The sequence below is a fragment of the Canariomyces notabilis genome (genome assembly GCF_033297395.1).
Source record: "Canariomyces notabilis strain CBS 508.74 unplaced genomic scaffold N656scaffold_27, whole genome shotgun sequence".
NCBI lineage: Eukaryota > Fungi > Ascomycota > Sordariomycetes > Sordariales > Chaetomiaceae > Canariomyces > Canariomyces notabilis.
Window position 1 is genome coordinate 1 of NW_027041849.1, and position 10,398 is coordinate 10,398.

Consider the following 10,398-nt stretch of genomic DNA (forward strand, 5'->3'; position numbering starts at 1 on the left):
AGATAACGTACTTGCATAACGAGTTGCGCAGCATAACGAGTTGCGCACTTTTCTCCCATTTACAATCACCCAACTCAATCACTGTATTACTCCCACAACACACAATGGAACCTCTTCCAAAAGAGAGTCGTATTTTCCTTGCACTTGAAACTCTTGAAAAAGACCCAAAACTTTCCGTTCGAAAAGCTGCTACGATCTACGATATTCCCGAAAGCTCGCTCCGCTATTGACGAGCTGGAAAGCAACCACGCCACGAAATAGCCGCCAACCTTCGAAAACTGACCGACTTAGAGGAAAAGGTCCTTCTTGAGAGGGTACTGGACCTTGATGCGCGAGGATTTCAGCCCTGGCTCTCTGACGTCCAAGATATGGCCGATCGTCTTCACGTAGCACGCGACGCGTCACGCGTCGGACCCCGATGGGCGAACAACTTCGTGAACCGACACCCCGAGCTTACAACACGTTTTTGACGCCGGATCGACTACCAGAGAACCCAATGCGAAGATCCTGACGTGGTAAACGCGTGGTTTCGACTTGTACGAAATGTGATTGACAAGTACACGATCCAGGAAGGGGATATCTACAATTTCGACGAGACTGGGTTCCAGATGGGGATACTTTCGGCTGCAAAAGTCGTGACAAGCTCCGAACGCCGCGGTCGGCCTCGTATGAAGCAGCCTGGCAATCGGGAGTGGGTTACGGTGATCCAAGCCGTGTGTGCAGATGGCTGGGTCGTGCCGCCGTATTTCGTTGTCAAGGGGAAAAACCACCTCCTGCCCTGGTATCAGGACAGCCGATTCCAGCCCGAATGGAGAGTCCACACCAGTGAAAATGGCTGGACTACAAGTGAGATTGGTCTAGATTGGTTAAAATATTTTGATCATTCTACCAAGCGTCGTACAAGAGGGGTATATCGGCTACTTATCCTTGCCGGCCACGAAAGCCACCACTCGGTCGACTTTGAGGATTTCTGCAAGGCCAACAGCATTGTTACACTCTGCATGCCTCCCCATTCATCTCACTTCCTTCAGCCTCTCGATATAGGATGTTTCAGCCCGCTTAAGGCCGCGTATGGCAAGCAAATCGAGAAGATGATGCGGATGCGAATCACTCACATCTCGAAGGAAGACTTCTTTGACGCATTTGTCGAGGCATTCCATGCCTCAATCACAGCGAACAATATACGGGCGGGCTTTAGAGCAGCTGGCCTCGTCCCTTTCGACCCCGAATCTGTAGTTTCTCGCCTCGACCCTAAGCCCAACACCCCATCTCCTCCGAGCTCGCGCCCTGGAACAGCTACATCTTGGGTGCCCAAGACACCCTCCAACGCGCAGGAAGCAATCCTAAGCTCTAGCACACTCAAGCGGAAGATTGAAAACCATCAAGGTAGCTCTCCCACTCACATTTTCGACATTATCGACTTGCAAGCAAAGAGCATCTCGATGTTAGCCCATGAGCTGGTGTTGCTCCGAGCTGAGACCAAGGAGCTCCGTACGGCAAATGAGCGGCAAAGCAAGCGACGTAGGACCAAAAAAACACGTTTGCAAGATGGTGGATCACTTAGTCTACAAGAGGCGACAGTTTAATGGCCGAACAGGGATTTGGTGGTCAGGATTGTAAGGAAACGTCTGGGAGTAGTGGTTGTAGTACTGCGGCTACGCCACACGTTCGGCTCTGTAGCAACTGCAAGAAGCCCGGCCATAATGCACGAACTGGTCAGGTAGTTGCAAGGACGTCTGATGAAAGCGAGTCTGAGTAGTTTCAATTAATTAGAGGTATTGTGGTTGAATTGACTTATACAAAGCAATGCAGGTGCAAGAAAAGTGCGCAACTCGTTATGCTGCGCAACTCGTTATGCAAGTACGTTAGTAATTTAAATTGAATTAAGTACTCCTTTTCCTATATATAAAGATATAGCTCTTTAATTAGCTCTATTAGCAATATATATATATAAAAGTACTTAACTAGCTAGGACTCTAATAATAAGATATATATATAAGAAAGCGCTTAACTAGCTAAGGCTCTTGGGCTCTATTAGTAATAAGATATATATGTATAAGAAAGTACTTGACTAGCTAGGAATCTATTAGCAATTCTATTAGCGATATATATATAAGAAAGGGCCTAACTAGCTAAGGCTCTATTTGAACGGCTATAGGAATGACGGCGGTGGGCGGCAGGCGTTGGGAACGTTCGTTTAGCATCGTATTCGTAGCATCGTAGGAAGGATTCAAAGGAAGGAATTGAAGCCTAGGAAAACCTAGGAAAAAGGTTAGCAAAATTGATCAATTAAGTCGAATTGGGTATAAAACCTAATTGAATTGAAAGATATTTAAATGCCTTTAGTTGAATTGGAAATTGGAAGGTTCTGATTGAATTGAATTGGAATTGAATTGGATTGAGTCATTCCTTGCTTAACAGCTCATCAACGCCATTATCCCTTGATTCAAGATCGCTTTTCGCCAAATAACTCCTACGGCAGTCAACTTATTAACTTATGTTCAACGTCTCGGCTCCTCAATTTGATAGGATAATCGATTCGTTTCCTCGTTTTCTCGTTCCTGTAATCAATTCCCTATTACAATCATATAATCATCAACTCAAGACTAGTACACTAGGTCAAATTCCAACAAAAGGGATCCTTAACGCCGTGCTATGCCCCAAGATGCTGCATGGTCAAAGAATCGCCCTCCAAAGCCGCCAACGTGCCGCTTCCTCACCAGTCTGCGGCCCAGCCGTTCTCCTCGAGGAAGTCATTGCAGGCCTGCTTCAGGCCAAGGTTCGGTCTCAATTCGGATATGTACAAGGTTTCTCTCGTGAGAGGATCTTGGGGTTGCCGGCGCAGATGCTCGACAATGGCGGCGCGCTCGTAAGACTTGCCAGTTTTTGTCTGCCGGAGAAAATGTTAGAAAAGGTTTATCGCGGCTGAGCAGAACATGTACTTGTTTTCAGGAGCAGAGCGTCAAAACCTACAATAACCGGGTCAACCATGACCTCGAAGGTAATGTCATCAATGGCCCAGTCGGGAACCTTGCGGCGTTTCTCCTTGCCTGACCTCGCCCTCTCAAACACATCCCGCATCTGCTCAATCTTCTGGTCCCATTCGGCTTCAATCTCTTTCCTGCTGCCCTCGTCGAGATCGGCGGCGTCCCGAATGGCCTGGTCCCGCTCACGCTGGAGGAGCTCGAGCACCTCGACCTGCAACCCGGACGTCTCCCGTAACCTCCGCTTCTCCATGTCATCCCATCGTTCCTTCTTGCACTTGAGCACGTGGGCTGTGATGGTGGCCAGGCTCTTGTCCATGGACTGCGCGCAGAGTTTGTGGGCTTTCAGGGCATGCTCCAGGGCGTCGTCGTAGGCGTGCAGCGCAAGATGCGCCTGCGAGAGCGAGTAGTGCGCCTTCATGCTGTCGGGCGACAGCTTCAGGCATTCGTTGCAGTCTGCGATGGCGTCGTCCCATTGTGACAGTTTAAGCCGGGCCATGGCGCGGTTGGTGTAGAGGGCTGGGTTGTTTGGGTCGACAATGAGGCTGTGGCGGGACCATGTTAGCCAGGCAAACGGGCCGCTGGCCGTTCTTGCTTCTGTTTGCAAGGCGCACAGCTTACGCATTCGAGTAGAGGGCCTCGGCCATCACGTAGTCGCCGGCCTGAAAGCGGCGGTTGCCCTCCTCTTTGAGTTGCACCGATTTGGACATGGCGCAAGGTCGTCACGGCATTATTTGGGGAACCGTTTGCTACTGTAAGATCAAAGACGCAGATTGCCTTCGCGCAAGAGTGCTGCTGGTTGCAGGGATGGCGCTGAGATCGCGGTAAGGGACGAGCCTTTGGAAGGAAGGTACTGGCGATGAATGCAAGCTTGAAAGTTGGGAGGTCGATTTGAGTGCCTTTAATATAGCGAGTCAAGCTTGACCTAGGCCCAGCCTGGGCAAGCAATGCAGTCGAATTTCTTGGACAGAGCAATTGAGGTGCTGGGAATCGGCCAATGTTTCCAAGGGGTGTCAGGATGTTTAATCGCGAGCTTTTTGGTGGGGTTCAATGCGAGCAGTAGCACTTCGCTGCGCACCTCTCCGACGGCTGCGGCGGGGACAAGATCATTGGTCCGATTTGTCAAGTGGGAAGATTCTAGAAGCCGGGCCGGTTCAATCTGAGTTGCCGGCCGCCACCGGTCTGCCGAAGTTACGGAAACAGGTGTTGCTGTGGGGAAAGTTGGGCCCGCTTTTTACACTTGCAGTGGGGCCACTCCGCACTCCGATCCCGAACCCCTTTCCCTTTTGAGGGTCCAACTTACCATCATTGCCGTCACGGTCTGCCCACACCAACCACTTCACGATCTCATCTCATCTCATCTCAGACGCGGCTCCAGATGCACCAAACCTGGTGCCGAATACTAGGCTCAACGCTGTCAATTCAGTCCAATTACATACGTACCTTGCCGTCATGTCGGTAGACTTGCAGAGCCGCTGTTGCGAACCCCTCAAAATCTCCTGCTGTTGGATGTTGGTGTTGGTGATGCGCTACAGATAGCGTTCAGCCAATCCTGCATAGCGCAAAGCGGCCCAGCAACACTTTCGCATGCGAGGCAGGAGCCAACCACCCGACGATAGCAGGTAGCTCAGGGCGGCGCCTTCCTGTAATCAAGACACACAGGCGATTTAGCAAACTCCAAGAAAGTCATTTCTGTACCGAATTTGAACTCTCCAGCTACACCGTCTCGTCTACAGACATGGACACCTTTCGCCCCACACAAGAAAACTCAGGGGACATCGTGAGCAAATTCTCAATGGCCGGCAGGGGTCCCGACATTGCCTTGCTCAGTCGCACTTCCAACCCGCAACTCACCTCGTTATTCTTCACGCGCCTCCCCATCGAAATCCGCAATCTCATCTATCTCGAGTTTTGGAATCTCTCCTCGTCGCGGTTACACATACACGCGGAGGAAGTCCAGCTTCCACGCACTGTTGTGCCCAGCGTGGACCCAAGGAGTCGCAGGCTGCGATGGTCCCACACGCGGTGCATTGCCGATCCACGTGCGCCTGACGCCCGCATCGACGGGTGCTCCCGTGCTAGGTACGGATCGGACGAACACGCGTTGTGGACGGCCCGCGTAAGGAGCGAGTGTGGCTTTCACTGGCCGTGTCAGGAGGCAAGAGACCGGAAAGAGGCACTGGCTCTGCCGGAAAAAGGAAGTTCAGGAAATCGAAATGTTCCCAACCAGGAGTTGTCCGAGTTGAGGGTCCTAGGAGGAGCGTTTTCCTTGATGTCTTGAGGACGTGCAAGCGGATGTAAGTCCCGCTATCTAACCAGAGCCTAGCCTTGACCCGAGAAGGGTATTGATTCTTAGGGCAGGTACCTCGAATGCCTGCCATCGATTTACAGCAACACCACATTTGTCTTCACCAACGAGCGAGAGGCGGTAGCCTTCCTGTTGGCCTACGGGCAGGACGATGACCGCTACCCGCTCCGCTCCTTAGAGCTCTGCGTTCGTGTGAGCAGTTTTGTCGGCTGGATTTACGCCTCAGAGCCTGAGGACGAGGTGCAGCCGCCACCTCACCTCTGTGCCGGCCCAGGTGGTCCGGGCGTCTCCATCAAGTCCAACTCGTGGCATCATGTGTGCGACCTGTTAGCAAAGCTACCGATCCTCCGCTCCTTGCACGTGTGGGTGGACGCTGATGACTCACGACCATGGCACCGCCGCACCAGAGAGACACGCTTCTTCAAAAGGCTATTTGACGTCCGCGTTGCAAACGGGGGGTCACTTCGTTTTGGCGCTGCCGGAGCTCCCTGCGGACCCTGAAGAGCGCAAAGCATGGGAGCCATACTACTTGGAAGCAGAAAAGATCAAAGACGCTCCGTTCGTCGTGGAGAGGGGCCCAAGACCGGCCTATTGGGACTCCCTGGGCTACTCTGATGATGAGATTGAGGACGACCTCGACTACCTCCCCATTATGGTTGGCTGTACCGGCTGTTATAAGCGTTTCAACTAGAGATATCGCTTTAATGGGCGGTGTGACAGGTAGAAAGGGGTTTTGGCCTTGAGAGACATTAGAACAACTGGACCGTTTCACGTTTTATATGGCGTAGTAGGAGGCGTACAGTCTATTGAGTCAGGGGAACCACATGCGTGCACACTCCAACGGTTTTTTGATGGCTTTTTCTCAGGCATTCCTGAGCCCCATTTCCCATGTTCCTCAGGGTCGATGTCCAAGTAAATAGGTACAGACCATATATCGGACTCCAGTTCTGAGTTTAGGCGTCTCAGACATGGAAGCAAGCTCCTTGTCTCCTAGTTCATAGTACCGTTCGTCAATGCTACAGCAGCCACAACAGTCGTACCATCCCATCCGGCAACATTCCAGCATGGTGAAAACATTATCCAAATGGACAATTGGGAACCAAAACATGAGAAAAAAAACCCACCAACCCCAGGCCCACCGTTCCCCAACCAAGCTTTCCTTCCGTACACCGTGAATATCGCGGGAAACGGCAAATGGCACACGAATGGAACCAGCAATTCATCGCAATCTAGCGACGAGACATCTCGAAATCGCATCCCATCAAACAGATGGGGCTTGCCGTACAGCACCGCCTCCGTACAAACTTCCAAGTGTTATCCAAGCCGAACAAGTACCATTTCTCCCTCACCCAATCCAAAAAAAGAAAAACACCGAATTCCCGCTCACTCGCCCCTAAACGCCATCCGATCCGATCCGATACACATTACACCAGAACACAACGCCCAGCATAACCGCAGCTCCTTTTCCCAACACGAAACACCGGCACACTCGGAATATGTTCCTTAATAGGCCTGTCCCGGCATGCCCTGTGACGGGTGATTGTCGTACTCGCTATCGTACCCATCGCTATCGCCATGGCCATGGCCATGGCCATAGCCATAACCACGGTACTGCCCCTGACCCTGACCCTGACCTTGTCGGTGTCCCTGTACTTGACTGGGAGCGGGTGGAGCGGGAACAGCTCTTCTTCCTCCGCCGGTGTTGTACGACGGCATGCCCTGGCCCGGCCGGTACCGCCCTCCATTGCCACCGCCGCCGCCGGCGGCGGCGTTGTTGCCGGAGTTCATGCCGGGTCCTAGCGGACCACCCAGGGAATGTGGCCGGAAAAATCTCCCGCTGCTGGCGCTGCTGCTTTGCTGGCGATGATGCTGATACGAGGGGTTGACGGGCGGTCCGAAACGGAAGCTACTCCCGCTGCCGGCGGCGCCCGTGTGCGCGGGGCGAGGCTTGACCGGTCGGGTGGACAGACATGTCCGCGGGACGACGCCCTGCTCGGAGCGGTCAAGGCGGATGCAGAGGGCCTGAAATAACATGTTACTTTGGGCAAGGAGAGATGCTTGAAAGGAGAGGCGCGATAAAGGAGGCAACGTACCCAACCGTCGTCATACTGATGCAACAGCCTCACGAGTTGTCCAGCTTTTACTTCCAACTCGTCTTCCAGCATCGGCTTGAAGTCGAGCTGGACACGGTGGACTGTTGAGTGGGATGGACCGCCTGCTGCGGCGATGGCGGCTGCGCTGGCCGAGGGGCCGGGGGCCTGGCCTGGCGCCATCGAGTGCATGCTATATTCGGTGGCGGCGGGACTGGGCGGAACGTATAGGGGAGACGGGGGCTTGGTTAGATCGAGCGGTTTGGGCAGGTCCTTGCGCATGGATGCCTTCCTGGTCAGGGTGGCGGCGGTATCGGCTTCGTCATCTTCGATGGGCGATACGGGTTCCGAGTGCGCGTCAGTCGCAGTTGGGGCGCGAGGCCGGTTCTCAAAAGAGCCCATCGAGCTGATTGGGCTGACAGGCTCATTGTTATGGACACGCTGCGTGTCATTGAACGGGTCGTTCGGATAGAGGCTGCTGGTGCTTGTGCCTGGTCGGTCTCCGTGAGGGCTAGGCGCGTTCAGGGTTGAGTTCAACGTCAGGCGCTCCCAAGCGCTGCCTCCAGCCGGGGGGTTCAAGGGTGACATGGAGGCCGTCGGGGATGCTGAAACAGGATTGAGAGTCAACGGGATGCCACAATTGGCGCCCCTTTCGGCCTGATTAGTTGTGTTGAGGGCTGGGAAGAATTGGGTGATGGGTCTGAGGCTGAGTCTCGGTGCCGTGGTCGGGCTTCGGATCGCTGCGGCATCGGTGAACGGTCCGTGGATCTTTTCGTCGGCCTCGATCTGCTGTCTCTGCCTCTCAAGCTTCTTCCTCCGCATGCTGAAGAGGAGCCACACCAGCACAAACACGACTAGGACGCCTCCGAGGGCACCAATTGCGATGCCGGCCTTCACGGCCACGTTCATTTCCCCATCGCCGCCCTCAGCGTCCGTCCCCGCGGTAGCTGTCGAATGTGCCGCGCCTGTCTGGGTTTGTCCGATATTTTGGCTGGAAACTGTTGTGCTTGTGGTCGGGGATGTCGTCGGGGCGAGGGCAAGGGATTCGATCGTGGTAATAGGAAGCGAGGCTGTTGGGTTAGGGATTTCTGTGGGCAACACCTCAGTTGGTGTGCTTGTCTCCTCGGCCCTTTTGACATCACCAGGTGCCAGTGGGGCACTTGGGGAGGCTGCCGGTATCAATCGCTGCATCGGGATTTTCGACGACGTTGCTGCCATAGCCTTTGCCCGTCCCGGGACGATAGCCTTCTCAGCAGCCGGGGCCACCTCCTCCCACGATTCCCTTGCTGCCACGGCTCCTCTTCGTGCGACGTAGAAGCGCACCATTGTGGCGCTCAATGAGTTAGGACCACGATCAATCTCGGTCCTCCCGTCACAGGATATCAACTTCTGTAAATACCAGTCCTTGCCGTCCAGAAACTTTTCCCAAGTGTATACTGAGTGCCAGCTGTACTGTACTTCAGGGAGGTGGTGACTCTGTCCTGGGGATGGGAAGATACGAAGGAGCGGATCGCGGGCAAAGTGTCTGCGCGAAGACAAGGGATTGAGCGGATCGAGCCCGAAGGAGGGAAAATACAGTTGGTCCTGCTGAATTGAGGAAAGGAACGACGGTATCTCAATTTCGGCCAGTCATCGTCACCAAGCAAGTCGCCCGACGACACTGAAAAATGCCTGGGAGCGTCTGAGAGCAGCTGTGGTGTTGAGGTGAGAAAGAGCCGACAACACTCGTGTATGGAGGCGTTGGCTGGCCCTCCGGACGGATATTGTTTCCGGTTCCCTGCTGGCTCTGCTCTATGTTGGATTGGGCAAAAGGGGGGGGGGCAAACGGGGAAGAGGTGGAGAGGGTCTGGGAACACAAAGCACCCGAGCTCTGCAAAAAACAGCCGACCCGAAAACCAGCAAACTGGAGTCCAGGGATCAGCGCTCAGTTGATATTGCTAGGCAGCGATCCTTCCCTTCCAGGTTGCTGACAGGGTTGGACTGAAGTGATGCTGTGCCGCTATGCAGTGACGGGATTCCGTGGTCTACAGAAAATTGAGATGTCTGTTGGCTCACTTTCACCCCGTCGAGAGCCTCTGCCGTCCATCTCAATTCATCACCGCAAAGAGAGACCATTGTTGCAGGATCACAATCCGATGGCTCAAAGGTCTGTTCCGTCATGTCAATGTGGCTTTCGAAAAGAATCCGCACTGACCGATGGCTGGTCTCTGACTTGTTTTCTCGCGCATGGGCCCGTTTCAACGTCCATTTCAGGGACACGAAGCCGCTGATTGGTCGATTGGAAGATCGGCCAGCAAGCGAGATTGCTGGCCCGGATGTCATTGGCCAAGCCGTTCAGGGATCTGGACGGACGACGGGATGACGGACAGCACTTTCGTTGGCTCGGCTCGTCTCCGCCTCGTCCACTGCAGGTTGGTTCGTTCCGCGTTGGCTCCACGAAATTCTCACCCTGCTGTGAGACTGGAGCTCTTCACCGCCGTCGTCGTGATCTTGTGGAATGAGAAAATGGCATGGCTTCTGGAACTTCCCTCGCATCTTAATCCGCAGGGTCAACCTTTCATCGCATTCTCTGTCCCTACGGAAGAGTTGAAGTACAGTAGCTGCTGCTATCCTTTTTAATTACTCGTCAATATCACATTCATCTGATGCCGATGGCCTTTGTTTGGAAGGTGGGGGTTGCGCACTGTGATGTGTGCGTGACAGCAAACCATTTCTGGGGTGGCTGAGTCAACTGGCCATATTGGCTGATGGAATTGACTCTGATGAGATTGTTGTTTGCTGAAGAATTACAGTCCGTAACTCGTACCTCTTAACATTTATTGAATTTTGCAGGTTCTATTCTAGGGCTTTTAATATGTAGCCTTCCAAAGACAGAAGATCTACCCTCCTAAAGCACTGTGCAACAACTCCGATCACATGTGGCCTGCTACGCCGTGGACATCATCCGCATAGGTACGGATATATCAGCGGTATTCATCCATGGGCAATTTCTGACAGAGACGCGTCCGGAGGGAGA

The 10,398-nt window shown here is 53.6% G+C and overlaps 3 protein-coding genes across 3 annotated transcripts; 1 reads left to right on the forward strand and 2 right to left on the reverse strand.

Annotated features, from left to right (window-relative positions):
• Nucleotides 1-2,716: 2,716 nt before the first annotated feature.
• N656DRAFT_771213 (U-box-domain-containing protein) lies at nt 2,717-3,694 on the reverse strand (the record flags this gene model as incomplete). Its single annotated transcript, XM_064813838.1, has 3 exons — nt 2,717-2,890; nt 2,974-3,574; nt 3,606-3,694. 3 exons carry the CDS (start codon nt 3,692-3,694, stop codon nt 2,717-2,719), a joined length of 864 nt encoding a protein of 287 aa, XP_064666596.1.
• Nucleotides 3,695-4,779: 1,085 nt separating this feature from the next.
• N656DRAFT_847984 (uncharacterized protein) lies at nt 4,780-5,983 on the forward strand (the record flags this gene model as incomplete). Its single annotated transcript, XM_064819286.1, has 3 exons — nt 4,780-5,066; nt 5,346-5,758; nt 5,832-5,983. 3 exons carry the CDS (start codon nt 4,780-4,782, stop codon nt 5,981-5,983), a joined length of 852 nt encoding a protein of 283 aa, XP_064666597.1.
• A 1,154-nt stretch (nt 5,984-7,137) lies between these two features.
• N656DRAFT_687013 (uncharacterized protein) lies at nt 7,138-8,675 on the reverse strand (the record flags this gene model as incomplete). The annotated part of the gene is made up of 2 exons (XM_064810627.1): nt 7,138-7,314; nt 7,386-8,675. Coding segments are annotated over 2 exons (1,467 nt in total), but the record flags the coding sequence as incomplete, so codon positions are not given.
• Between the last annotated feature and the right edge of the window lie 1,723 nt (nt 8,676-10,398).